At 46.1% G+C, this 27,656-nt stretch overlaps 2 protein-coding genes across 5 annotated transcripts in view; both read left to right on the top strand.

Annotated features, from left to right (window-relative positions):
• Positions 1 to 5,257, top strand: part of TBC1D23 (TBC1 domain family member 23) — a 57,123-nt gene extending 51,866 nt beyond the window's left edge. For all 3 annotated transcript variants that reach the window (XM_041746444.1, XM_041746434.1, XM_041746451.1), the window contains 2 exons: positions 2,580 to 2,774; positions 3,584 to 5,257. In XM_041746444.1, the coding sequence (XP_041602378.1) occupies positions 2,580 to 2,774; positions 3,584 to 3,665 (277 nt within the window). In that variant the 3' untranslated portion in view covers positions 3,666 to 5,257. The remainder of the gene's footprint in view (positions 1 to 2,579; positions 2,775 to 3,583) is intronic.
• Positions 5,258 to 9,765: 4,508 nt separating this feature from the next.
• On the top strand, positions 9,766 to 26,306 carry NIT2 (nitrilase family member 2). 2 transcript variants are annotated; one of them, XM_041746472.1, is made up of 10 exons: positions 9,766 to 9,920; positions 11,504 to 11,622; positions 12,798 to 12,918; positions 14,057 to 14,145; positions 18,361 to 18,454; positions 18,961 to 19,035; positions 20,446 to 20,524; positions 21,924 to 22,022; positions 24,266 to 24,321; positions 24,661 to 26,306. In XM_041746472.1, exons 1-10 carry the CDS (start codon positions 9,893 to 9,895, stop codon positions 24,750 to 24,752), a joined length of 852 nt encoding a protein of 283 aa, XP_041602406.1. In that variant the 5' UTR covers positions 9,766 to 9,892; the 3' UTR covers positions 24,753 to 26,306. The 2 variants fall into 2 exon arrangements, with proteins under 2 accessions (XP_041602406.1, XP_041602398.1); XM_041746464.1 differs by lacking the exons at positions 9,766 to 9,920; positions 11,504 to 11,622 and adding exons at positions 11,659 to 12,354; positions 12,482 to 12,568.
• The last annotated feature ends 1,350 nt before the right edge of the window (positions 26,307 to 27,656 follow it).

The following is a 27,656-nucleotide window of genomic DNA, read 5'->3' as shown; positions in this document are numbered from 1 at the left end:
CTTCTTCAGGGACGCCTGGGTGGCTCAATGGTTCAGTGTCTGCCTTCGGTCAGGGTGTGATCCCAGGGTTCTGGGATCAAGTCCCGCATCGGGCTCCCTGTGAGGAGCCTGCTTTTCCCTCTGCCTCTGCCTCTGCCTCTCTCTGGGTCTCTCATGAATAAATACATAATAAAATCCTAAAATAAAATAAAATGCCTTCTTCAGAAGTAAAATTAAATAAAGGGAAGTTAATAAAAACTGAACTGCAGAAGAAATTTTCTTTATTCACTACAATAAGATATAATTTTGCTTTGTCAGCTTGTATTCGGTCTTGATTTTTATTTATTTTAAGGTTTTATTTATTTGAGAGCTAGAGAGAGAGAGCACAAGCAGGGGCAGAGACAGAGGGAGAAGGTAAAGCATGCTCCCCACTGAGCAGGGTCCCAATTTGGGCTCAATCCCAGGACCCTGGGATCATGACCTGAGCTGAAAGCAGATGCTTAATCAGCTGAGCCACCCAGGCTACCCTATATGTCTTGATTTTTAAAAATATTTCTTATGTAATTTTTTATCTTGAAAAATTTAACCAAGTGTTGAAGAAACAAGACATTGGACATCTTTTTTTTTTTTATAATAAATTTATTTTTTATTGGTGTTCAATTTGCCAACATACAGAATAACACCCAGTGCTCATCCCCTCAAGTGCCCCCCTCAGTGCCCGTCACCCATTCACCCCCACCCCCCACCCTCCTCCCCTTCCACCACCCCTAGTTCGTTTCCCAGAGTTAGGAGTCTCTATGTTCTGTCTCCCTTTCTGATATTTCCCACACATTTCTTCTCCCTTCCCTTATATTCCCTTTCACTATTATTTATATTCCCCAAATGAATGAGAACATACAATGTTTGTCCTTCTCCGACTGACTTACTTCACTCAGCATAATACCCTCCAGGTCCATCCACGTTGAAGCAAGTGGTGGGTATTTGTCGCTTCTAATGGCTGAGGAATATTCCATTGTATACATAAACCACATCTTCTTTATCCATTCATCTTTCGATGGACACCGAGGCTCCTTCCACAGTTTGGCTATTGTGGACGTTGTTGGACATCTTTTTTTTTTTTTAATTTTTATTTATTTATGATAGAGAGAGAGACAGAGACAGAGACAGAGACACAGGCAGAGGGAGAAGCAGGCTCCATGCACCGGGAGCCCTAAGTGGGATTCGATCCCGGGTCTCCGGGATCATGCCCTGGGCCAAAGGCAGGCGCCAAACCGTTGCACCACCCAGGGATCCCTGTTGGACATCTTTATAAGCCTCTTTCAGGTTCACCAGATTTTAATTTCTTTTTGCACTGCTCCATCCATCCAGTTATGTATCTATATATAGATACATATACATATACAATTCTCTTTTGTTAAGCCATTTAGGGAATCTTACAGATATGACGGACACTTTATCTCTAAATCCTTCAGCATAAATCACCCAAGAACAGAGCATTCTCTTACACAACTTCAGCATTATCACTCTTTAAAAACCATAAATTGAACATCATTTAACATACAGTTCACACTCATATTTTTCAGAGTGCCCCAAAATATCTTTTATAGTCTCTGTTTTTTATTTCGTGATTCAGGATTTGGTCATGGTTCACACATTGCATTTGCCTGTTAATCTCTTTAGTCTTACCCCTGTATACAAGAGTACTACTGCCCTTACCACCTCCTCCTCCCCTTTTTCTACATGGTGAATGAATCCTCCAAGGCTAGGCCGTTTAATCTGCAGAATGTCCTGCATTCTGGACTTGTCTGGTATTAGTTTTATTGAATTACATAAAAGTGTATAGTATATCACTGTTTTGAGTGAGCTGAGACACAAGGAAGGGGGTGTGTTAATAATTCTTTGTCCATTCTACGATCAAGGTCCAGTTACAGAATATTATAAAATATGTGAGGCAGCAGCCCAACTATTGCTAAGTGGTCTTCAGTGTAAAGTATACACTGTGGGGCAGCCCCAGTGACGCAGCGGTTTAGCGCCGCCTGCAGCCCAGGGTGTGATCCTGGAGACCCAGGATCGAGTCCCACTCAGGCTCCCTGCGTGGAGCCTGCTTCTCCCTCTGCCTGTGTCTCTGCCTCTCTCTCTGTGTGTCTCTCATGAATAAATAAATAAAATCTTTTTTAAAAAAAAGTATACACTGGTATAATGAGAATGAAAATAGTTTATGAATATAGACAATAACTGCAAAAGTTTGAAAAGTACTATATTCCATATACCAGATAGAATAGTTTCTAAAAATATTATGTTAATGATTTCTAATTGTATTGTACTTTTTATTATATAAAATATTAAATTTGCTCTTAAACAGTTACAGCATTTTCTGTTAATAAAATGTTAATTTTGCATACAACTAAAGGGAAATTAAAAACTACTACTGGGTAGCTTTTTTGTTTTTAGGTGTGATCCTTTGTATTCTTTAATTCAAAAGTAGGTAATTTTATCTGGAGTTGAATATTTTTTATTGTTGAAGTAAATGCTGTTTTGCACGGCATTTCTTTAAAATTCTTTGTTTTTTTAATGTTTTTTTCCTTTTTTTCCCTCTCAAGTCATCTGTTGGTTACTGCAACACACATGTACTGTTTAAGGGAGATTCTTTCACGGAAAGGATTGGCTTATATACAGTCTCGACAAGCACTAAATTCTGTAGTTAAAATTACATCTAAAAAAAAACATCCTGAGCTAATTACCTTCAAGTATGGAAACAGCAACGCTTCAGGAATAGAAATCTTGGCAATCGAAAGGTAAGATTTTCTTAGGATGATATTATCTGAATTATTGAATTAATTCATCACTAGGAATATATGGTGGAATAGGATGTGTCAGCCACTTTTGTTAGCATTCTTTGCTGATCTTTTTCTTCTATATCCTTAGTCATATGTGGTTGATTAGCACATGGTTCCAGTGAGTGCCATAACTAATTTCATAAGCTTTTGGACAGAAGGGTCCTTAAGTAATCTGTACCATTGCTGCACTAAATGCTGGTTTGCAATCAAATAAGAGTTTGTCTTAGAATATAAGTCATTCATCAAAAAAATTCTTGCTTTGGAAAAGTGTGAATTAAGCAGTGTGCTAAGTGGTATATTTAACTTATGATCTGGTACAAGCTCCTCCTCATCTTATTGTGGACCAGTGACAAACAGTTCATGGACTGGCACCAAGGACCATGCGACCACATTGATCTCAAAATTAAACCATCTTTATAGTCTATAAAAATGTAAAGCCCAGAGGAGTTGAATGACTTCCAGATCTTCACACCTAGCTTGTGATAGGATCAAATAGGGTCCTCCTGACTCCTGATCTGTGATTCATTCCATCTGGAAGAAAAACCACCTTGCTTTTATATTTAGATTTTCTTTCAAAATAAGTTATGGGGAGTCAATATGAGGATGTGTCTGCTGGCTTTGTAGGTTAGGAGAAGCAGCCCATTGGAAGTGACATCTAAACGGAATCCTGAAGTGAAAGCAATTTGTATTATTTTTTTAGTTTATTTTTTATTTTTTGAAAGCAATTTATATTAATATGTATCTATATACCTCCCCCACCCCCCCAGGTATTTGATTCCAAATGCAGGAGATGCTACCAAAGCCATAAAACAACAGATCATGAAAGTTTTGGATGCTTTGGAAAGTTAATATAAAAGAATTATTTCAAAAGAAATTAAGGCAACCAAGAGAAGAAACATGGACATATTTTCCTGATTGAATACTATCTGAAGACCTTTCATTTGCTCATGGGGGTGCTTGAATTGCAGGTCTAAAAATGTGTAAATTATTATAATCAATTTCTGGACAGTTAAAATTTTTCTTAAATTTTCTTTTGCATTTTCGGTTTTGTAAAATGATTTATAAAGGTCAGTTATTAGATGACTTTGAAGTAAATGACCCTATGCCCTTATGAACTAAGGGTGCAGAATGCAGTTCTGTTTTGAAGAGCTGTGTTTTAAAAGGAAATATGTATCACTTTCAGATTTAAAAACACCCATACACATATATACTTGCAATGTCTTCACTGAAAATTAGAGATAGAATTAGTTGAAGAGACCCCTTTAATTGCTACATTTAGTTTTATCCACTGAGCAGTATCAGAAACTCAAAGTATTACATAGATTAAGAGTTTGTTTCTGTTCTTAAAAATGTGAAATCTTTTTAAGAAAGTAGATGATGATTCCAGCCAATTCAGAAATACACATGTCCAGCTAGTGAAATGTTGAAGCATCAGTTTCTAAATCTTTTTTTTTTTTTTTTTTTATGCACCATTAGCTAATGATTTGAAGACTGGATGCTTCACATACTAAACTTCATCCTAATGGTTTCTAAGGAGCAATTAAAAGCGTAATAGGTAGGTAGGCACATTAAGATTAAAATAAGCATTTTGGGGACAGAATTATATCTGTAAAAATGTCATTGGTCTTTATTATAAGTGGAATATTTGATTTAGGATATTTCAGAACTGGTGTTGTATACACATTGATTTATCCTTACTGAGATTATGGTCTGTGACCACACTAATATCCACTTAAATAAAAGCCAAATAATAAGAGAGCTGTATAAAGTACAGTTGTTTTATCATCTGTTTCTGAAATTTCTTTCTCTTCTTTGGTTTTTTTGTCTACTCTAAAGTTCCAGTGGTTTGAAACTATTTTTAACATGACAAAACTAAAAAGTGATCTGCCTTATTTTGCAGCTTTCTCCATTTAATTTATTAAGGTCTATATTAGACACATTTGGTGAGAGAAATCCGGGAACATGCTTGGGGCTATGGAATGACTCCTTATAAAATCTTTTGGGGAAGTAGCAAATCCTCACAATCTGCCATGTCCTAAAATGTAATGGATTATCTCTAAGGGGTTGATAGAAATATTTAGATGTACCCTATTTATAGCCAGGTATTTTAATTTACTTAATGGAAATCAAGTGAATAACAGGCAACATAGTTCAAGATATTTTATTCTAATACCTAAATAAAAAGTTTACTTGAGTGGTTGAAGACATTTGCATGAAATTGCACCTAGTGCAGTACTTGATATTTATAATTCTACCCACAACGGTTGTATTGCATTTTCCTTTTTTTCCCATTCTTTGGCTCCCCCTTTAGAAATGCCCTGAAGTCTCCCATTTTTTGCCCATTTCAGCCATGGGACTTTTTTCATAATATTAATGTAAAGATGTTTGTGTTACTGTTTATAAATTACAATTGTAAATAAACCAGTACAATTTGCTCAGAACTTTGTTCTTAATGACGCTCTCGTTCTTTCTCCCCTCCTCCCGTTTGTAAATCTCTGCAGAAAACACAAAGTTAGAAAATGGACGGCTATCTTTCCAGTGGAATTTAATGTTCAGTTTTTAGGATTGAAAGTATTGGATTCCTATTTCTGCTCATCTATATGGGGAGGAGAAAAGAGCTAGTTTAAAACTAATGACGTTAAATCCAGGTGCAGTAAATTCATACCTTGACCTACTTCCCTGTACTTTAGTATCCTCATCTTAACACCACAGTTACTAGTTACAAATATTAAACAAAAATACATGTTATTGATTGTATTAGGCACTTATGTAGCTCATCCTTCCTTAACTGGCCCACAGAGAACAGAACTAGAATTCACTGTGGGATATCTGCCTCTTACCTATGCTCAAGGATTGCAGAGTTTGCAACATTATGAGATTGTTACTATTTTCTGTATTCCCAAGATTAGAAAATGAAGGCTGAAAGAAATTGAGTGAAAAATGAAGGTATCTTCCCTCCCTACTCCCTGAGAATTAATTATTGCTTATTAAGGTATAAAATCAATTCTCTTACATAGACTTGGTGCTAATTGCCAACCACTGATGAAACACGTTTTCTGGCAGGGACGATAAATTTGTACTGATACGTACTCAGCCATTTTTGCTGCCAGTGTGTTTCACACAGGATCTTAACTATTTAGCATGGTACTGTAACATACTACACTAACCAGCCAGAGATTGGTGGGTCTATTTAAAGTTCACAGTTTGTCTTAAGGAAAACCCAACTCCATAGGTTGAATGTGTGATGAAACTGATGTTTCAACTTTACTCTTAACATTTTGAATTAAAAAATTTATTGAAATATAATCCACACCTTTTGGAAGGTCGACCAAGTGGTTTTTAGTATATTCACAGACTTGCGCAACCATCACTGGTATTTAATTTCAGAATATTTCATTGCTCAAGAAAGACCCATACCCAGGGTGCCAGGGTGGCTCAGTGAGTTAAGCAGGTGTCTGCCTTTGGCTCAGGTCATGATCCCAGGGTCCTGGGATGATGGAGCCTGAGTTGGCTCCCTTCTTGTTGGGGTCAGGGAGGGATTCTGCTGCTCCCTCTCCCTCTGCCCCTGCCCCCCGTCCTCCTCTCTTGTCCTCTTTCATACATTCTCTCTCTCTCTCTCAAATTAAAAAAACTCCATACCCATTAGCAGTAACTCTCCTTTTCCCTTTCTCTAGCCCTTGGCAGCAACTAATTTCCTTTTCTGTCTCTATGGATTTGCCTATTCTGGACATTTCATGATAAAGGGAATCCTACAATAAATTGTCTAGCTTCTTTGACTTAGCATAATATTTTCAAGCTTCGTCCGTGTTGTAGCATGTATCAGAACTGCATTCTTTATGGCTGTAGAATATGCCACTGAATGGATATATTAAATTCATCCATTCCCCCTTTTTTTTTTAAGATTTTATTTATTTGAAAGAGTGTGAGCACAAGTGGTGGAGGGAGGGACAGGAGAGGGAGAAGCTGACTCCCCAATGGGCAGAGAGCCTGACACGAGGCTCGAGGCTCCATCCCAGGACCCAGGGATCATGACCTGAGCTGAAGGCAGCTGCTTAACCGACTGAGCTTCCTAGGAGCCCCTATCCCTTCATCACTTGATGGACATTTGTGCAAAGCTCTAAACCCAGTATAATTCCTGAGTATGATGTTTTACTTTTTTGTAGTATCGTACATGCTCCTCAGATCTCGTCTGCTCTTAGAATTCGTGCTCTTATTATGGTGGAGATGATTCCAGTTCTGATTTTCAGCCCTCCATCTCTGACACCTGTTACTCATTTGTGTATCTCACCCCCAAAATTGAACTTCTGTTCCCCCCCGCCCCCAAACTTCCCTAGTACTATGAAGATTGAGTGGAGGATAAGATGCTTAGGGAAAAGAGACCAGTTAGGTTGCCTGAAGCAGTTGCCCTCAGCTGCTGCTTGTTCCTCAAGTGAGGAAGGTCTAGCCGTGAATGGTGGTCACAGGGATAGAAAAGGAGGCAGCAACCAAGGGGGGCTCTTTAGAAGAGTCAGAAGGGCCTTGTCCTTACCAGAGGTGCAGGATAAAACACTTGAAAAATACAGAAGTGATTCGGTTTTTGAGGGGAGGGTGTGGGGAACCAGGAGAACTGGGAAACAGCACAAATGGTGGTGCCTGTATGGAAGAACAAAAGTTGGGAGGGAGAAGCTCCTTCAGGGGTGATAAAGTTAATTTTGGCTGGTTGAATTTTTTTTAAATTTTTTGTTTATTCATGAGAGAGAGAGAGGGAGGCAGAGACACAGGCAGAGGGAGAAGCAGGCTCCATGCAGGGAGCCCGACGTGGGACTCGATCCCGGGACTCCAGGATCACACCCTGGGCCGAAGGCAGGCGCCAAACTGCCGAGCCAGCCGGGATCCCCGGCTGGTTGAATTTGAACTGATGTCTAGACACGGAAATAGGGATGACTTACCCACCGGAGTTGCTGGCAAAGTACCTCAAATAAAACTAGAACCTGACCAGTCCCCAGCCTAGGGGAGGTCACTCGGGCACCGGGCTTTGCCCCGGGCTTCGGGGGTCCATGTAGTGTGGTGGTTGTAGTCTCATTCCTTTCCGAGGGTCGGGGGGAAAGGGAATGCAGGAACCCGAGGCGCAGCTGCTGCGGTTCTAGGGTGGAGAGTGGGGCGACAGGGAGGACGGCCAGGGAGTCCTCCAGCCTGTCTCCACCTCTGAGTTCTTTTTGTGCTACAGGTTATGGAAGGTCCTGAGAAGGAAGTGATTTGCTTTCGCATTGATGGCATCGGTGGTGGAGCCAGAACTGGAACCCAGCGACTAGCTTTTCCATTATGCCCAGAAAGTTCTAAAGGAAAGCGCAAAACCAGTTTTCATATTTCTTACTGTTCCTTCTCTAAAAGCCGAGGCACTACCTTCCCTGCACATGATGTGGGGAGCGCAGCGCCCACAGACTCCTGGCCTTGTTTGTCACTCCTGGTTCTCCCACCCCTCGGGTGGCTCGCTCCCTGGTTTCCCAGGCCCTTCTAATGCTGGGCCTTTCACGGTCCCCTCGCAAGTTGTCCTCCATGCTCAGAGCTGTGTCTTAGTTTAAATTGCTGATGACTCAGCCTCCAGCCTGACATATGAGTTGGAGGCTTATGACCCACTGCTACTGGGCAGCTCCCCCAGGGTGTTCTACTAGCAGGTCCAGCGATGTTTGGTACCCCTGTCAGATACAACTTCGTGCCAGTGACCTTGCAAATCTAAAGGAAATGGGTGACTTTGCAGATTGTAAGTGGCCAATATTGACTCAAGACTCAATAAGCTAATAAGCAGAGCAGAAATTAAAAGGTTAGTATCTTCCTGCTACAAAGCCAGGTCCAGCTAGTCTGCTAAACCTTCAAAAAAACCCATAATTGCTAGGTATTTCCCCCCAGCTTTTTATTATGAAAATTTTATCATTTGAAGCTTTAGAGTTTAAAACTTTTATAAAGTATTAAAACATAAAAATAAAGTATTAAAACAGTACTATGAATAGCTATATATTCTCTTAGACATAATAAATTTGCCACATTTGCTCTATATTCACATATTTTCCTTTAATCTACATTTTTAAGCCAGACATTCTGACTTCACCCCTAAATGCTTCAGCATGCTTCTTCTCAGAGTAAAGACATTGGCATAATCACAAATTCATTAAAGCATCAAATATCTGGTTCATACTTAAATGTCTTTAATTATTCCAAAAATGTCTTTAGAGTATCCTTTTAAAAACTAGATCCACTTTGATAAACTATTCCAGAGCGTTAAAAAAAAAAATGGCAAGAAAGAAAAAAGGATAGCAAGCTTTTATTCGTTTTATGATTTTTGATCCCCAAACCTGACAAAAAGGCACAAATACACGAAACACAAAAATCCAAAAGCAATACTGGGCGCCTGGGTGGCTCGATCCGTTAAGCCTCTGCCTCTGGCTCAGGTCAGGATCTCAGGGCCTGGAATCCTGCTCAGGGGGAGCCGGCTTCTCCTGCCCCTGCCCGCCCCTCCACCTGGTCCCACGCGCTCGCTCTCAAATAAAATCTATCTTTAAAAAAACCAAAAAGACACCCTAATGAACGTAAATGCAAAAGTCCTAACAGTATTAGCGTATTTCCGTTAAGAGCACAAGAGCATGAAGTGCCCGCCTTCCCCTCCGCGTGACGCCGCGGCCGGAGCCCCTAACCCTCACCCTCGGGAGCGGGGCCGCGGCGCAGCCCTGCGCGCACGGAGCCCGAGCCCCCGCCCGCAGGCCGGTCCCCGCGCAGGCCGCGCTCCACGGGCGGGCGGGGCCAGGGGCAGTGGGGTGGGCGGGGCCAGTGGGGCGGGGCGGGGCCAGTGGGGTGGGCGGGACCAGCGGGCCGGGGCGGGGCCAGGGGCAGTGGGGTCGGTGGGCGGGGCGGGGATGGGCGGGGCCAGGGCCGTCGGGGTCGGTGGGCGGGGCCAGCGGGTCGGGGCGGGATCAATGGGTCGGGGCCAGCGGCCGGGGCGCGGCGTGCGCGGATGTGCGGCCCCGCCCCCTCCTGCGCGCGGCCCCGCCCCGCCGTGCGCCGCGTCGGTCGGTGGGTCTGCGCCGGGCCGGGCCGCGCCGCGCATGCTGCTCCGCGGGAGAGCGATGGCCAGTGAGTAGCGCGGCCCCGGCCCAGCCCTCGCCTCCGCCGCGTGTCCCCGCCGTGCCGCGGGCCTTCCCGGGCCCCCCGTCCGCTGCGGCCTCTCGGGCGCCGGGCTGCAGGAAGCTCCTCGCCGGGGGGCGGCCCCGAGCGTCCCGGAGGCTCCGGGCTCCGCGTTAGAAAGCGCGCCCGTGCGGGGCGGGGCGGGGCGGTCGCCGTCGCGCGCTTCACCTCAGGTTGATTTTTGAGCTTGGGTTTTGCAAAGGCATCGGCCCCCGGCATTTGCGGCTCGAACCCCGTCTCGGCGAGTGGAGCGTTTGTGTTCCTGGGTTTGGGCCGTGCGGCCAGGGACCGGCCCTTGCCCGGGTCGCACCCCTCACGCCCAGGGGAGAGCTCGCTCTTCTGAGCAAAAAACCGGGACCGCCCGCCCTGCATCTGGCCGTTGAGCTCTGAGGTTCGGTTTCGCGTCGCTCCCCGTCCCGCTCCTGGACCGGCCCCGGGGCACGTGCGAGCTCTGCTCGTCCCCAGGCCTTTGCCAGGTTCTTCCACGGGAGGCCCCGGACGCCTAGTCTGGAGACCTGGGGCATCAGGGGCTTGCCCAGCCCATGTCAGCAGGTCATTGACTCCCTCGGAGCCTCAGTTTCCCGACCTGTAAAATGGGCCTAGAGGCGGTGGGCCCGAAAGAGCCCCCGACGGCCCTGGCTGCCGACGGGCGGGGGCGCGGGCTGGCGAAGCCCTCGCACAGGCGGCGGGAGGGTCGCTGCGCGCCCTTCCTTCCCCAGCCTCTGCCAGCCTCTCGGGGTGGTTTGTTTTGTTTTCTTTTTGCTACTTACTGCCGTGCTCTTTGGGGCGCAGGACTATTCGTGGGGTGAGAGCAAAACCTCCCGGGGGCTTAGGGGCCCTGAGTGTGACCCCGCACAGGTGCAGGCCGTGGCTCCCTCCCCCCCCCCGGGCCCTGCCGGTGACCCCGCACAGGTGCAGGCCGTGGCTGCCCCCCCACCCCGGGCCCTGCCGGTGACCCCGCACAGGGCAGGCCGTGGCTGCCCCCCCCACCCCGGGGCCCTGCCGGTGACCCCGCACAGGTGCAGGCCGTGGCTCCCTCCCCCCCCCCCGGGCCCTGCCGGTGACCCCGCACAGGTGCAGGCCGTGGCTCCCCCCCCCCCGGGCCCTGCCGGTGACCCCGCACAGGGCAGGCCGTGGCTGCCCCCCCCACCCCGGGGCCCTGCCGGTGACCCCGCACAGGTGCAGGCCGTGGCTCCCCCCCCCCCCCCCCGGGGCCCCCAGCAGCCGGGCAGCACACCGAGTCCCATTCAGAATCGGAGCTTGAGCCCAGGAGCAAACAGTAAGTGCTAATCTCATGTTCAAACTCCGGCTTGTCCTTAGAGCTGCGGGAGAGGCTGGCCCTGCGCCCTCCGCGGAGGCGGGGAGGGGGGTCCCGGCCCCCGCAGCACTCACACCTGGTGCTGGTTAGCGCCCCGCCCCCGCCCCCGCCCCCGCCCCCCGCCGCGCCCCGGTGCTGGAGGCCCCCCGAGGCCCGCGCGGACCCCGGATTCGGCGGCCGGGCCCCGGTCACCCGGGTCTCTGTTCGCCCGCAGCTTTCCGCCTGGCCCTCATCCAGCTCCAGGTTTCTTCCATCAAATCGGAAAACCTCGCTCGCGCTTGTGGCCTCGTCCGGGAGGCGGCGAGACAAGGAGCCAGAGTAGTTTCCCTGCCGGTGAGTGTGGAGGCGGCGGCCGCGCGGGTCATCCCGTCGCCATCCCGTCCGCGGAAGGTGGCCTTGGTGGTAGGACGCCCTGAGGGTCATCGGCCGTGTTCAGGATGCTGTGGGGGGACACTCCTCCGAGGAAGAGAGCCCGTGCCTTGGACCCTCACCTCCTTGCCCGGCGTCACGAGGCCTTTGCAGGACCCGGCCGGGACTGTCCCTAGGCCTCCAACATTGGGAGGAAGCCTGCGGGCCCAAGTGCCTGAGCCGCTGGGCGCCTGCTGGCTCCGGGCCGTGGCTTCAGCCTTGGCGTCGGCAGGTGCAGGGTCCCAGGGAGCCCACCTGCAGACACCGTCCGGCCGCCTCTCCCCTTCGGGCGGGGCCGCCCTCCCCAAGGCCTGCTGAGGTGGACGAGAATTTTCAGAGCCACCTTGTGTTTTAGGCCCCAGGCGGTCGGGGTCACCTGCGCGGCCAGGGGGAGGCACCTGGGCCAGCGCAGGGTCTTCCCGGGAAGCCGCCCGCCTTCCGGCCACGGGTGTGGGCTCACCTGCACCTGCTGCCCGGTCTCCCCTGGATTGCGCCTGCTGGGCCGGCGTGAAAGGCCTTGGGCCTGCGGGTGCCCTGTCTCCTGTCTGGGCCGCCGTCCCGGCGCAGCCGCCGCTGCACACGCTCCGACCGCAAATGAATGAAGCAGAGTCAGAGGCTGCTGTGGGAGCCGTGGGGGACGCACGTATTCTGGGGGAGGTGGGGCCCCGCAGGATCAGAGCGAGGGAGCTGGGAGGGAGCTCGGAAACAGCGAATTACACACGGGGAAACCTCTGGCTTTCGAAGCTTCTGTGTTTTCCACACACAGGCCTTGTTGCTTCCACAGTTGCTGACACAGTTTTGCACTGTGGCTTCATTCTCACACCCAAAGCCCTGTGATCAAGCCGAGTTGTGGCGGGGCCTGCGAGCCGAGGTGGGGAACCGAGGTTCTCCTGCTGACCCCCAGGAAGGGGCGGGTGGCCAGGTAGACCCGCCAGCACCCGAGCACCCTGAGCCGCCGGGGTGCTGGCTTCAGGCCCAGTTAACCCCTTGGAGAGCGGAGCTCGGGAAGGCCGCTGTGCCTCCTTAAAGCAGAACTTTAAAACGGGTTGGATATTTCCGTGTTTCTTTTTTCCCCTTTTTCTCTGCCAACATTATCCTAGGAATGCTTTAACTCTCCATACGGCACAAAATATTTTCCTGAATATGCTGAGAAAATTCCTGGTGAATCCACACAGAAGCTTTCTGAGGTAGCCAAGGAATGCAGCGTGTATCTCATTGGAGGTAACTTCCTACCCTCAAGGTACAATGGCCTGCAAACCCTGTAAATTAGGCATTGAAAAGAATGAGGTGGGGATGCCTCCGGGCTCCTTTGGCTGAGGTTATGAACTCGGGGTCCTGGGATCGAACCCACATTGGGCCCTCTGCTCAGCGGGGTGTTGCTTCTCCCTCTCCCTCACTGTGCTCTCAAATAAATAAATAATCTTAAAAAAAATGAGGTGGATTTTATGTAACGTGGAAAAATGTTTATGACACACTGTTACATGGAAGAAGCGAGTTCAATATGACATGAACAAGTACTCCCATTCAGATAAGTCCCTCACACAAATGAAGGTTGTGTATTTTTGCGGGTATTTTTTTTTTGTGAGTAATGTAGCACATTTTTTGTGTAATGTAGCACATAGTAAATAGCGTATAAGGACACACCAAAGTGGTAACGATTTTCCCAGGAGAAGCAATGGGAATACACGGGCAGGTGGAAATGTGGAAAGAAAAACTGTATTGGAGTGTCTTCATTATTAATACAACGTTAAGAAATTTTTTTTTCACAAAGAGGTTACATACATCAAGTAGCTCTATAAATGTTTTGAAATACATTTTAAAATGTTCTCTTTGCTTAAATCAAAAGTACAGTAAAACTGTTTAATAAATATAGCAAGACTATTCTCTGTGATATTAAGAATTAGAAATGAACGAGGTGAAGAAAAGACAAAGCAAAAAAAGAGAAATGCAGGAACTACATTCAGTGATGGCAGGACCAGCTTAACATTTCCACCTTGAGGACTTTTTGGGTACAGTTCTGTCGCAGGACCTGGTGAATTTAAGCTGAGCCACAGTGAATCCTCCCTGTTGGTGTTAAAGATTAACCGTAGCCCAAGATCAAAGTAGAATCCAGAAACAGTTTGGTTATTTTTGAAACCTCTCTTTGGTATCTGACTTATGTTTTATCTGTACTCTGGAGTTTATCTCTGAAAGATCTTACTCGAGATAAAAAAAACCCAACAACCCATAATTAACCCTTCGAAGTTAGTATACTTTGGTGTTGGACCCAGGTGACCCTTTATCAAGTGTTTGTCCAGTGATATACAAGAATGCTTTATTCAGAATATTTTCTTTGCCTGTGTGGTTCTCTCAATGAAAGGTTCCATTCCTGAAGAGGATGCTGGGAAATTATATAACACTTGTGCCGTGTTTGGGCCTGATGGAACTTTACTGGTAAAGTACAGAAAGGTAAGCAGAGAATGTGGCACATCTCATTACTTCTTGAAAATTTGCCATAAAGTTCCCTAGTTCTTCTCATAATATTGTACACACATGGGGCATTAGACTAATTGCTATCGTCAACTTGTCCAGTCTTGGGTGTTGACATTTTGATATAAATTTTAGACTTAGGGACACCTGGGTGACTCAGTGGTTGAGCGTCTGCCTTCGGCTCAGGGCGTGATCCTGGGGTCCGGGATGGAGTCCCACGGTCGGGCTCCCTGCATGGAGCCTGCTCTCCCTCTGCCTGGGTCTCTGCCTCTCTCTCTGTCTCTCATGAATAAATAAATAAAAAATCTTAAAAAAATTTGTTTTAACTTCGCCTATCAGTTTCAGCAAGGAGAAAATCTATAAAAATTTTGGTTAGAATTGCATTGAATATAGAGATCACATTGAGGAGAGTGGAAATCTAGCTATAGTAAATGCAGACACATTGAGGATTGTTAAATATTTCTGGTAAATTGATCCTTGTAGCATTATGAAATCCATTTTTTTTCTCATAATATTCTTTGTCTTAAAGTTTATATTATCTCTGCTATGGTCACTCCAGGCTTCTTATACATAGTGTTGTAAAATACATCATCTTCTAATTCTTATTTTCAACATGTGCCTTTGTATTTAAAATGATTCTCCTGGGAGATCCCTGGGTGGCTCAGCGGTTTAGCGCCTGCCTTTGGCCCAGGGCGCGATCTTGGAGTCCCAGGATTGAGCCCGCGTCGGGCTCCGGCATGGAGCCTGCTTCTCCCTCCTCCTGTGTCTCTGCCCCTCTCTCTCTCTCTCTCTCTCTTTCTCTCTCTCTGCCTATCATAAATACATACATACATACATACATACATACATACATCTTTAAAAAATAAAATGATTCTCCTGTAGGCAGCCTGCAGTTGGCTCTTACAGTTGTCTTCATTCTGATAATCTCGGCCTTCTAGCTGGTGTGTGCACTCCACTTATATTTAACGTAATTATTGATATGGTTAGATTTAGGCCTTAGACATTTTACTGTTTTTTTTTTTTCCTTTGTTCCGCTTTCCTGCATTCTCTTGGCTTAGTATTAAATGTATTTTTTAGAATTCATTTTAATTTATGTTGGCTTTTAGTTATACCTCTTTGCTTTTTTTTAAGTTGTTGCCCAGGGATTACAACATGCACCCTATGTTTTCACAGTCTGCTTAGAATTAATGTTATACTTCTTCATATGAAATTTAAGAACTTCACAGTTGAATAGGACCCTTTCCTTCCCCACCTTATTTTCTCTGTTATTGTTGTCTTACATGTTGCATCTAATATATTATTAATCCCCCACAAAACACTAAATTTTTGAGTGATCCTATGCATTTTAAAGAAATTAAGATAAAAATATTTTGTTTATCGGTGTTTACTTTTTTGGTATTTTTCTTTCTAAGGAGCATAGTTCTCCCTGGTATATTTGCCTTCAGACAGAAAGATCTTCTTTAGAATTTCTGTAGTGATGATGTGCTAGATAGGAATTCTCTTAGTTTTCATTTATGAATATATATTTTGTCTTCATTCTTGAAAGATAATTTTGGTGGAATAGAATTCTGGGTTGATAGTTTTCTTTTGTTTCCTAGCAATTTGAGCCATGTTTCTCAGTTTCTAGCCTTTTAAAAAAAATTTTCTGGTAAGAAGTGATTTGTATTGAAATCCTGTATGTAATTCATGTTTTTTTCTACAAATATTTTTTCATAATCTTTATAGTTCTCACTGTTTTGACTCTGCACCTGTCTAGATACGATTTTCTTTATATTTGTCCTGCTTTGTGCTTTTTTTAATCTGTAAATTTAACTCTTTCATTATATTGGGGGCATTGTCTTGATAAATATTTTTCTGTTCCATTGTCTTATTGGACTTCAATTTTTATACCGTTCCACCAGCCCAGGTCCCCAAGACTCAGGTTTGTTTTGTTTTTCCCTTTTTTCTTTCTCTTGTTCAGTGTGGACACTTTCCATTGATCCATTTTCAAATTCACAGAATCGTTTTTCTGTAAGCCCCAGTCTTCTGTATGCCAATCCAGTGAAATCTTTTAAAATTTCAGATAAACTTTTATTTTTCTACTGGCATTTCCTATATGCCCATCATTAAAAGCATATTTTTTCTTTATACCTTTGAGCTTAGTTTCAATAGCTACTTTTTTGTAATGATCATATCTGAGTCTTGCTTCCTTGATTGTCTTTTGTTTAAAGTTGGGTAACATTTTCTTGTTTCTTTGTGTAGTAATTTTGGATCGCATATTGGATTATATGTTGAGATTCTAGCTTCTATTACTCTGAAAAATTTTGTATTTTTTTTTAGTGAGTAGTTGCTTGGTTGTACTCAAACACCATACTCTTTCCTTTGTGAGGTGGGCAGCAGCTTCAGCTGCTCTGTTCTATCTAAAGTTGTTTGGCTTTAGCTGGGCTGCTTGGAGTCAGGCCTATCATCTTTAATTCACTACTTAGCCAGAGATTTGGATAGATTTTTATATGCAGAATTTAGGGCTTTTCTCATTGGACTTCTTCTTTTCAGGATTTCTCTTTCAATTTCCAGCTGCTGTGAAACTCTGTCCTCTGGTTCTTTGGGCCAACATGATAATAGGTATTTTCACCATCACTCCTAGCAACAACTGGGACCTTGCTTCCAACTCAAAGGTGTATCCGGTGTCCTTGTTGGTTCTTGATCTCAGAATGAAAAGGTTTAATATTTCACCATCAAATATGATGTTCCTTCCTCCCTCGCACCCCCACATACTCTGTCAGATTAAGGGAGTTCCCTTACCAGAAGAGTTTTTTTCTTTTGTTTTTAAATTAAGAATGGCTGTAGAGGGCAGCCCGCGTGGCTCAACGGTTTAGCGCCGCCTTCGGTCCAGGGCATGATCCTGGGGACCCGGGATCCAGTCCCACGTCGAGCTTCCTGCATGGAGCCTGCTTCTCCCTCTGCCTCTGCCTCTCTCTCTGTCTCTATGAATAAATAAAAAAATAATAAAAAAAAGAATGGATGTAGAGATTTACCAAATGCGTATTCACCTCTTAGGTTGATTATATGACTTTTCTCCTTTATTTTGTGAATGCGGTAAATTACATTGGTTGGTTTCCTAATGTTAAACATTGGCTTTCCTTAAATAAATCCAATTTTGAAGTGATGTTACTCTTATATATTGCTGCATTTAGTTTGGAAAATTTTACCTATTTTTAATTGCTTACCCACTTTCTGTATCTCCTGCCAATGTTTCAGTTTATGATTCTGTGAAGACTTCATTTAGCATTTTTTTATGTTCTAATGCCTTTATTATTTTTTAATATGTATATTTTTTTATTGAAGTTCAATTTGCCAACATACAGCATGACATCCAGTGCTCATTCTGTCAGGTGCCCCCCTCAGTGCCCATCACCCAGTCACCCCATCCCCCTGCCCACCTCCCCTTCCACTACCCCTTGTGTGTTTCCCACAGTTAGGATTCTCTCATGGTCTGTCACCCTCTCTAATTTTTCCTACTCATTTTCCCTCCTTTCTCCTATGATCCCTTTCAGTATTTCTTATATTCCCCACGTGAATGAAACTGTATAATGTTTGTCCTTCTCCGATTGACTTACTTCACTCATTATCATACCCTCCAGTTCCATCCACATCGAAGCAAATGGTGGGTGTTTGTCCTTTCTGATGGCTGAGGAATATTTAGCATTTATAATGAGTAAAAGAGTAACATGTTAATTGCTTCCCAAAAGAAACCTAGACATCAGTTACACCCCACCTAGGAAAGAAGTGTCATAAGCCCTACAGCACCATTTTCCCATTTTTTTTTTGTTTTGTTTTATTTATTTTTTTTATTTTATTTATGATAGTCATACAGAGAGAAAGAGAGAGAGGCAGAGACACAGGCAGAGGGAGAAGCAGGCTCCATGCACCGGGAGCCTGATGTGGGATTCGATCCCGGGTCTCCAGGATCGCGCCCTGGGCCAAAGGCAGGCGCCAAACCGCTGCGCCACCCAGGGATCCCCCATTTTCCCATTTTGTATAATAGAACTCATTTTGATGGGATGTCAGCTTGTGGGGTGGGCTGTGGACAGGTGGGGTTGCTGTCTGCATAGTTGATCGCGAGCGTCCCTGTTGCTGCCCACGGAGAGAGGTGTGTTACTATTGCCATGAGCCCTGCTGGAGTGGAAGTAACCAAATTCATTACTTGTGCTGCAGCTCCATCTGTTTGACATTGACATTCCTGGGAAAATTACATTTCATGAATCTAAAACACTGACTCCTGGTGATAGTTTCTCCACCTTTGATACTCGTAAGTACCAGACACGTCCACATTTTAGTAGTATCAGTAGAAGAAGATCAGGTATTCCCTCTTTTTTTTTCCCCTCTTATGTCCCTTCCCCAGCTTCCTTACGTACCCTGACTGCAAGGCCGCAAGTAGGAAGGGCAGAGAATGGTCAGAGGTCTAGAAAGGGCTGGATGAATGAAGAGCTGAGGGTCTGACATGATTTTGCTCTACTGTTTGGTCGCCGCCTGCTAGTAGCATGATCGCTTCCAGAGTTTACCTCTTCGGCAGTGATTGAACACCTCCCACAAAGAGACACATTCAAGTAGAATGAATTTCTCATTTCCAATCTGAGATAAATGGTGTCTTTATGAGCTAGAGTCCAATAGGAATAAACGTATACCTTTCCTCCATCCGTGGCCTTGTGTGAATGTCTTGCCATCAGTTTTGTGATCTTAGGTGGAGGCTTTACTGCCACACCATATTGCAAGAGGTTAACATTTCATTTGTGCATTTTTCTGTTTGAAAAACAGCTTACTGCAGGGTGGGCCTCGGCATCTGCTACGACATGCGCTTTGCAGAGCTCGCGCAAATCTACGCGCAGAGAGGTGAGGCCAGCACCGCAGCTGTGTGATGTGTGGTGTGGGTGCTTCGAGATTTGGTTCTGGCTTGGTCTTTGTGGGTAAACGGAGCCCTTAGAAAAACTGGAGAGGAGGTCTTCTTTTTTTTTTTTAATAATAAATTTATTTTTTATTGGTGTTCAATTTGCCAACATACAGAATAACACCCAGTGCTCATCTCATCAAGTGCCCCCCTCAGTGCCCGTCACCCAGTCACCCCCACCCCCCGCCCTCCTCCCCTTCCACCACCCCTAGTTCGTTTCCCAGAGTTAGGAGTCTTCCATGTTCTGTCTCCCATTCTGATATTTTCCACTTATTTTTCCTCCTTTTCCCTTTATTCCCTTTCACTATTATTTATATTCCCCCCCAAAATGAGACCATATAATGTTTGTCCTTCTCCGATTGACGTATTTCACTCAGCATAATACCCTTGGAGAGGAGGTCTTCATCTCTCCATTCCCATCTGGTTGCTCAGACTCTGGCTGCACATGGACAATATGGTTTTTCAGAGGTTGTGGTTCAACACGCCATGCAGCTAAGGCAGGAGGCACGTTCTGAAATCTCCACTCTTTGAGCTTCTCTTGTGCTATGTTTGGAAAGAGTCACATGGAGCCCCCTGGAAGTAAGGATGTGGTCTGCCGTGTCTGTCATGGAGGTACACCCAGTAGTCCTAGATGTTGACTACAGTACAACGGCAGTCTGTGACATTTTGGCCCAGAGGAGTGTCCTGTTGTCCTGCAAGAACACTGAGCCATGTCGGAAGATCTGAGTTCTGGTTTCTACTCTCCCTGTTAATAGACGTGATACTTTGAATTATTTAATCTTTGGAGCAGTGTGGATCTCCGTTTTCTCATAGGCCTGTTGTGGAAATTAGGGCAGGAGAACGTAGTTCCTCGTATGGTGCCCCACAAATGTGAGCATCCCTGCCAGACTGTCCAGGCTGCTCTGACCCGGCCCTGACTTTCACTTGGCAAAGGGGGTGGGTGCAAACATTGGACTGCCTGCTCAGCAGGAAAGGTGTGCGTGGCTCCGGGGTGGCAGATCTGTCAAGTTCTCCCAGTAAGCTTTAGGGCACCTACTCTGAACCTCAGTTCATTTGAAAAGCATTACAAAATGTGGTGCTGAGAGAAATTTGAATGTTTTTTTTTTTTTAAGTGAAGTCACATACTGTGGTTTTGATCATCGTTACCACTATTTTTGTGTGTCTGTGTATAGCATGTGTGTGTCTCTAAAGGAGTTCAGAGCCGTGACGGAATACTCCTGACAGTGTCCGGCTTGGCTGCCCTCTTTATGCTTGGGAAGGTTGAGTTTGGTCCCCACAGGGTGAGGATCAAGATGGGGAGCTAGCGTGGTGTGGGTTGTTAACCTGCACCCACTCTCCGGCCTTTCTCTCCCAAGGCTGCCAGCTGTTGGTGTATCCTGGAGCTTTTAACATGACCACCGGACCCGCCCACTGGGAGCTGCTTCAACGAGGCCGGTAAGAAAGCATCTTGGGCATACCTGCCAGTGTCTTTGTGTTGTTCTGGGCAAAGATTTCCAGTCCGGTGGAATTCCCAACTGTCCTGACGCAGAATGCTGCCCCTGACTCAGCATGTCTTGACATCCAGATGCAATTGGAAAAGATGAATCACCAGATGCCGTTCAGATGGGGGCGCTTATCGCACCCCATCCTTTACCCCATTCTGCAAGCCCTGGAATGCTCTAACAAGACACTTGTTAGAGGCTCTTGTTTTTCTAATCTGTAAACCTGAGGCATTGCACAGTGTCTTTGGCATGTCCGAGTAGCTGTTTCCTGCCTCCCCTAAGGTGGAGGGTGAGTGCTGAAGGGCAGAAACCAGAGGGGGATGTAACCTGAAGGGAGAAGGAGCGTGACTGTGTGTGTCTGTGTAAAGTATGCTGAAAACCATGGAATATTGGTCAGAAATGTTAGCTTCCTTCCTTACAATTCTGTTAATTGAGGTATAATCACTTAAAAGTAACCAACTTTAAGTCTGTAGGTCAGTGAAGTTTTACATGTGTGTTCACCTGTGACCCAGGTCAACATGGAACAGATCTCTAGAATTCTCCCTTTTGCTCCTTCCATCAACCCTGTCCTTCTCTACCCCGATGTAGCCACTTTTCTCACCTCTGAAAATGATGGTGATTCTTACTGGGGGAGGAAGCAGAGGTGTTTGGCTGGTGCTGGGTAGAGGATGGGGATGGGCATCCGGTACCGTGCATGTTCATTAACGCGGTCTTGTAGAAAGCAAGGGAGCTTGCTTTCTCCAAGCTTGGGTGGCTTGGAGCAAGCCTGGAGAGCTCCCAGGTGAGGTAGTTGATGTACCCAGGCTGCCACCTGAATTCTTACCTCATTTGGGATAATGGGACTTGGGCCCCTGTGGGGAAGTTCCAGGTAGCCCTGCCAGGCTTATGGCCCCACCAAGGCTAGTCCGTTCTCTCTGGCCACCTTGACTTGCTGGCAGGGTCAGCAAGGTTGGCTCAGGCCAGGGTCTCAACTGTGGTGGTATTGACACTTTGGACTAGATCATTCTTTATTGTGGGGACTGTCCTGTACATTGTAGGATGTTTTGCAGCATCCTTGGCCTCCACCTGCTAGATGCCAATAGCAGCCCCCTATCACGAGTGGCAGAGAGTCAAAGTCCATGTCTTCGGACATTGGCAGATGTCCCCAGGGGGCAAAATCACCTCCATTTGATAAGTGGTTTATGCACTAAGATACTTTTTGAAGAGAAGGTTTCATGGCTTTGCTGTTTTCTTCCACATCTCAGCCGGCCTGTCCCGTCCCAGTTTTTAAAAGAAGAATCTGTACATTTGGGATAGAAAAATGCCGCCAGTCTATAACGTATGAATGGCCTCTCTTTTGTCGTTGACAACAGGGCTGTTGATAACCAGCTGTATGTGGCCACAGCATCTCCTGCCCGGGATGAGCAGGCCTCCTACGTTGCCTGGGGACACAGCACTGTTGTGAGTCCTTGGTGAGTTGGCCACGCGGGGACAGGCTGCGTGGGAGCTTGAGAGAGATTGCACTTGGGAGGGTGGGTTTTCTGATTCTCGCCCAGCCCTGCCCCGCCCCCCCAGTGCCTTCCACGTCTTTACCTTGTCAGTGAGAGATGCTTCCGCTTGAAAGCCATGTGAGAAAGAAGGTCCTGCTGTGCCGATTGAGCCTTTGGCCCCAGCCCTCGTCCAAGTTTCTGAGCGCCTTCTGTGGTCCGTTGGACTTGGGTCACGTGGGGGAGACCAGGCAGCAGGGATGGTTGGGCGATTTCAGTTCAAAGGGCTCCCAGACCCTTGGCTTTTAGTTAAAACTGAGGCTCTGTGGCTGGCCCTAGAGCAGGAATTAGTTACCGGGTGAGGATTTTGCTCCCTAATACTGAATAGAGGGTGGAGGAGGGTGAGTTCATTTAAGGGAAATGGGCTTGTCCTCTGCCAGACGGAAGAGCATTGTGCTAGTGAAGCCAAGGGACGCTAAGTACTCTTCCTTTATCTTTGTAGGAGCAAGACCAAACTGCTTTTGGGTTTTGAAGGCCTAGATGTATTTCCTGTGATGGGAACTGTGCCTTCATTTTCTTACTGGGTTGTTGGTATTTTTAGCAGTTTGTAGAAGGTAATCTTTATGTTTGGGGACAATTCCTTTGTTCATAATATGAAATGTAAATATTTTCCCCAGGTTCTCTTTTAACTTTGCTTCTGGTGGTTTGTTTGTTTTTTGAAATCTTCATTGTAAAACAAAACACGCTACGTTACTAAAAAAAAAAAAAAAATAGTGTGTGCCCAGCCACATGGCCAGTCACTTGTTACTGTGGTAGCTCATGGTCTGTGTTTGTGCAGTTTTCATGGCACTTTCACACCCATGCTCTCCGGGTGACCTCCTAGAGACTTTTCCTGTATTAAGCTCAGTTTCTAGATGGTAGCATTGAAGTTCATGGGACAGAGCAGCTAAGACTGGTGTTTAGATTCTGGACTTTTGACTTCAGGACTTGGATTTATTCCATACTGCTTCTCACGCGTTTGTGTGATTATACACTCACCAGCACACTGGTGTGTATTGCTGTAGTTTGAAGGTAAATACACCAGTAATGAGGCTGAGAAGGGTTATGTTTCACTGTGGGGTCCCTGAAGTTCTCTCTCATGTGATTTTATAGGACCCAAAGATTAAAGTGTGTGATAGGGGACGGCCTGAGAAGGGATGGCCAGGGAGCCTCCTGCACATGAGGGTTTGGGAGGCACTGGCAGCTTGTTACTCCTCAGGCCAGCTGCTTCCGGCACGAGGTAGTTGTTCGAGATCTATCTTTATTTCTTCCTTTTCAGTATTCTGTCTTTGGGATTTGGAGGCCTCTGCCTTATATCAACATTAGGACGGGTCCTGGGGTTAACCCAGAGAGCTTTCATTTCAGGGCAAATGGGGAAGAACTAGAAAAGAATAAAAAAGAACTCGGTTAAATGGTGTTAATGATCATGTCTGTAGGTCATTTGTGCCAGAGACTTGTCTGTGGCCGCCCGGGAGGCAGAACCAGTTACTACGTCAGACCGTTTGTTAGGTCAGTTTATTTATTTTGTGCTTTGGGGGAATTTCGTTTTGCTAGGCTGTCTTGGAAGTTCTGCTTCGGGCCAAGAGACTTGGAACCGGAAGGTTTCCAGGTCAGCCTTTCTGCAGACTCAGGAGGGAGTGTTGCTATTGCTACGTGTGGGGTTCCTCTCCGTTGGGGTGTGGTTTCCACCACTTCTTTCCTGCAAAAACAGAAAGCCAATAGCCTAGATCCCCAGGCAGCACAGGACGAGGCAGGCAGTCCCGGCAGCACCGGCCTCAGCCTTGAGGCCTGGAGGCCCGGACCCTCCTGAATCGGTCCTCCTGACGCACTCACGAAGGGACGGGACGGAGCTCCCCTTGGTTCTAGGAGGCTCGGCAGCTCTGTTCCTGGAGGCTTATAATCGCGGAATAACTGCCGTCTCCCAGCAGTTGGCAGTTTACAAAGCTTACTCCGCAATCCTCTGAGTCTCACAGCTCTCATTTCTACCTCGTAGGTAGGGAATGGAGGTGGCAGCTGGCTTGCCACACGGCCACACAGCTCCCTAAACGGTAGAGCAGGAACCTGTGCGCCCCCCTTATCTTCAGCTCCCGATCCTTCCCCTGTGGCCTGCGAGGTGGGAGAGACCAGGGATCTTGACACCCCCGAGGCTGGCAGCCCACTCATGTCACACCCTCCCGAATCTCTTGCAGGGGGGAGGTTGTTGCCAAAGCTGGCGCCGAGGAGACAGTCGTGTATTCAGACATAGGTAAGATTCGCCATGGCACAGCTCAGGTCCCCGGTGTCCCCGCCGGTCTGAGGCGATTGAGTAGCTGTGAAGCTGCTGTCACCTGGAGGGGCGCCCTTGTGCCACCTTCTCATTTATCTTTGGGTCTCTGGCCAAACCCCGGGGGCTGGCACTCAGCGTGAGTTTTCTGGGTTTCGTTTGAATGACTCCTGGGGCGGTGCCAGGCCACCTGTGCCCCTGGACAAGCCTGAGGTTACTATTGCTGAGATTCTGGTGGTTTTTATGCTATTTGGGGAGGAAATTCTCATTGGGTAGTGAGGAGTTACATCTTATTAATGGTACACTTTCCTGTTTTCACAGACCTGAAGAAGTTGGCTGAAATACGCCAGCAAATCCCCATTTTTAGCCAGAAGCGATCAGACCTCTATGCAGTGGAGGCGAAAAAGCCCTGAGGTTTATTTTCCTAACATGTCATGAAATAGGATGATCTGTTTCTGCAATGTGATCATCTCCCTGCTGAATTAATTAAAGAGATCTTTTTTTTTTTTTAATTTAAATTTCAGCATTTTTCCCTACCTGAGAATTCTCTAATGAGATGATGGAGCATCAGCACGTGTATTTTTCACACCATATTACACAGTTAAAAAGGACTCAGGCTGGCATTGAGAGCAGAAGGAAGAGGGGCTACCTCCCATGCTAAGTTGCCTCCCAGTAGTTGGTAGAAGTATCAGGCCTTGGTGTCCAGGTGATTCGCCTGGTACAAATACAGCTTGTGTCACACACCTCTTCTCTCTTGGCTGGAGTTGGAGTCTATCATGTAGAAACTTGGTCTGGTGCTCCTCTTTTTTGAGCAGGATTACATTTTTAGTCTGTGAGCAGATACGGGAAGCAAGGCGATGGACCCTTGGTGTTTGCTAGAGGAGATGGCAGCCCGAGTCCTCCTGGCAGCCAGGGGGCTCCTCGGATGCAGAATCACGCCCAGACCCTCCAGGTCGTAGTGAGAGGCTGTGTCAACAGTGAGTCCCGTGGGGGACTGTCCAGTGTCATTTGGTCAAGGCAACTAAAGATGGTTCTCTGCAAAAGGTTTTCTTGATGGGATGAGTGTCTGAAAATCTTCTTCTTTTTGCTTTTCTCCCTGGCAAGACTTTCTAGCTTGATAAAGGCAAGTTTTTAGGCTAATTGTTTTCAGAATCCTTTTGCAGAATTAAAAATCAAAGAATTCCAGTGAACCTCGTTTTTATGTACGTTGGGCTGGTAAACGTTTACCCACCAGCCGTCCCAAAGGAAGCCCTGATTTGGGTAGCATTTGCCAGTTTCCGTGGCGTAAATACTTTCACCGTGGCCGAGGTGCAAACTCTCAGTAGAACACGTCTAACCAGAGTTGGGAATAAAAGCACCGTTGGCACTTGTGAGCTGGTGCGGTCCTGCTCTGGCGCACCGCTGTTTACATCCGTAGTCACCTGACTGGGAAGATAAAATCTTAGAAGAATGCGTGAGCACACACTCTATTAGCTGTATGAGCCGTGACACCATCGTGTGTCATTTAACCTTTGGGAATCAGCATCGTACACTTGGAGGAGTACAGGAGTGAAAAGGTGAACGACGTTTGAAAATTAAGTGTCCAGTTTGGTGAAATCTGACCGATGTGTACAGCCCTGAAGCGCTCTAGTCAGGATGGCGAGCAGCCCTCCTCTCGGCCCGCCCCCCAGCTTTCCGGTGCTCTCTAGAATCCCTCTGTACTCTTCTCAGCCCCAGGCCATCACTGATCAGCTTTGTCACTGTAGGTTAGTTTGAATTTTCTGTAATTACCTAAAAGTGGAATCCTACCACGTGAATACTTTTTGTCTTCTTTCACTCATCGTAATTATTTGGAGACTCATCCCTGCGTGTATCACTGATTTCTTTGTTAATTGCTAAATGGTAGCCCACTAAGCGGATATACCATAATTTAAATAAACATTTGAGATTTCAGTTTTTGGCTATTAGAAATAAAGCTGTTAAAAACATTTTGTGCAAGTTGTTCATTTTTCTTGAGTAAAAATCTGGGAGTGGAACGGCGGGGTCCTCTGTGTACATCACTACCAAACTGGTTTCCAAAGTGACTGCCATTTTACTTCCTTACCGTCACGTCAGTCTCCTGGTGTCCCAGTTGCTCCACATCCTCACCAATACTCACTTGGTTTGATGACCCTTTAAATTGGCCCATTTTATTGTGTGTATAGTGTTATTTCATTGTGGCTTTCCTTTTTTTCTTTTTTAAATTTTGTATTTCCCTAATGACTAATAACGCTGAGCATCTTTTCATGTGCTTTGCTGTCTGTGCATCCTTTTTGACTATATGTCTATTCATATGTTTTCCCCATATTTTTATTGGATTATTTATCCTCGTATTGATTAGTAAGAGTTCTTTTTATATTCTAGATAAAAATCCTTTCTTCTTTTATTTTTTTTTATTATTATTTTTTTTAATCATTTTTTTTTTATTTTTATTTATTTATTTATGATAGTCATACAGAGAGAGAGAGAGAGGCAGAGACACAGGCGGAGGGAGAAGCAGGCTCCATGCACTGGGAGCCTGATGTGGGATTCGATCCCGGGTCTCCAGGATCGCGCCCTGGGCCAAAGGCGGGCGCCAAACCGCTGCGCCACCCAGGGATCCCTCCTTTCTTCTTTTAAAGTTTGCCCTTTTTGGGGATTCCTGGGTGGCGCAGCGGTTTGGCGCCTGCCTTTGGCCCAGGGCGCGATCCTGGAGACCCGGGATCGAATCCCACGTCGGGCTCCCGGTGCATGGAGCCTGCTTCTCCCTCCGCCTGTGTCTCTGCCTCTCTCCCTCTCTCTCTGTGTGACTATCATAAATAAATAAAAATAAAAATAAAAAAGTTTGCCCTTTTTTATGTTATATTGAAGAAATTGCCAAACCCAATGTCGCTAACTTTATCCTGTTTTCTTTTGGAAGTTTTATAGTTTGCGCTCTTACATGGTCAATTTTTTATATGTGGTGTGAGGTAAGAGGATGCTTTTCGGGGTGCCTCAGTGGTGCAGTTGGTTGAGTGTCCAACCCTTGGGTTCAGCTCAGGTCATGATCTCAGGTTCTTGGGATCGAGTCCCATGTCAGGCTCTGCACTTAGAATGGAGTCAGCTTGAGATTCTCTCTCTCCCTCTGCCCCTCCTGCTGTGCTCTCTCTCTCAAATCTTAAAAAAAAAAAAAAAGTCAAGATTCTCTTTTTCTTTCTTTCCTTTTTTTCCCCCTTTTGCCTATGGTTATCTAGTTGTTCGAGCACCATTTGTTGAAAAGATTACCTTATTCCCATCGAATTGCCTTGATATCTTTATGAAAAATGAATCTGCTGTGTATA

The sequence above is a fragment of the Vulpes lagopus genome, chromosome 1 (genome assembly GCF_018345385.1).
Source record: "Vulpes lagopus strain Blue_001 chromosome 1, ASM1834538v1, whole genome shotgun sequence".
Classification (NCBI taxonomy): domain Eukaryota; kingdom Metazoa; phylum Chordata; class Mammalia; order Carnivora; family Canidae; genus Vulpes; species Vulpes lagopus.
Note: the sequence above shows the minus strand (reverse complement) of the source record. Positions and strands in the feature narration are given on the sequence as shown.

Coding starts and splice junctions, on each gene's coding strand:
- NIT2 (XM_041746464.1), top strand. CDS start 12,292: ATGAATGAAGCAGAGTCAGAGGCTGCTGTGGGAGCCGTGGGGGACGCA. Junction 12,355..12,481: donor ACGCACGTATTCTGGGGGAG/GTGGGGCCCCGC, acceptor TTGCTTCCACAG/TTGCTGACACAGTTTTGCAC. Junction 20,525..21,923: donor GAGCTGCTTCAACGAGGCCG/GTAAGAAAGCAT, acceptor CGTTGACAACAG/GGCTGTTGATAACCAGCTGT.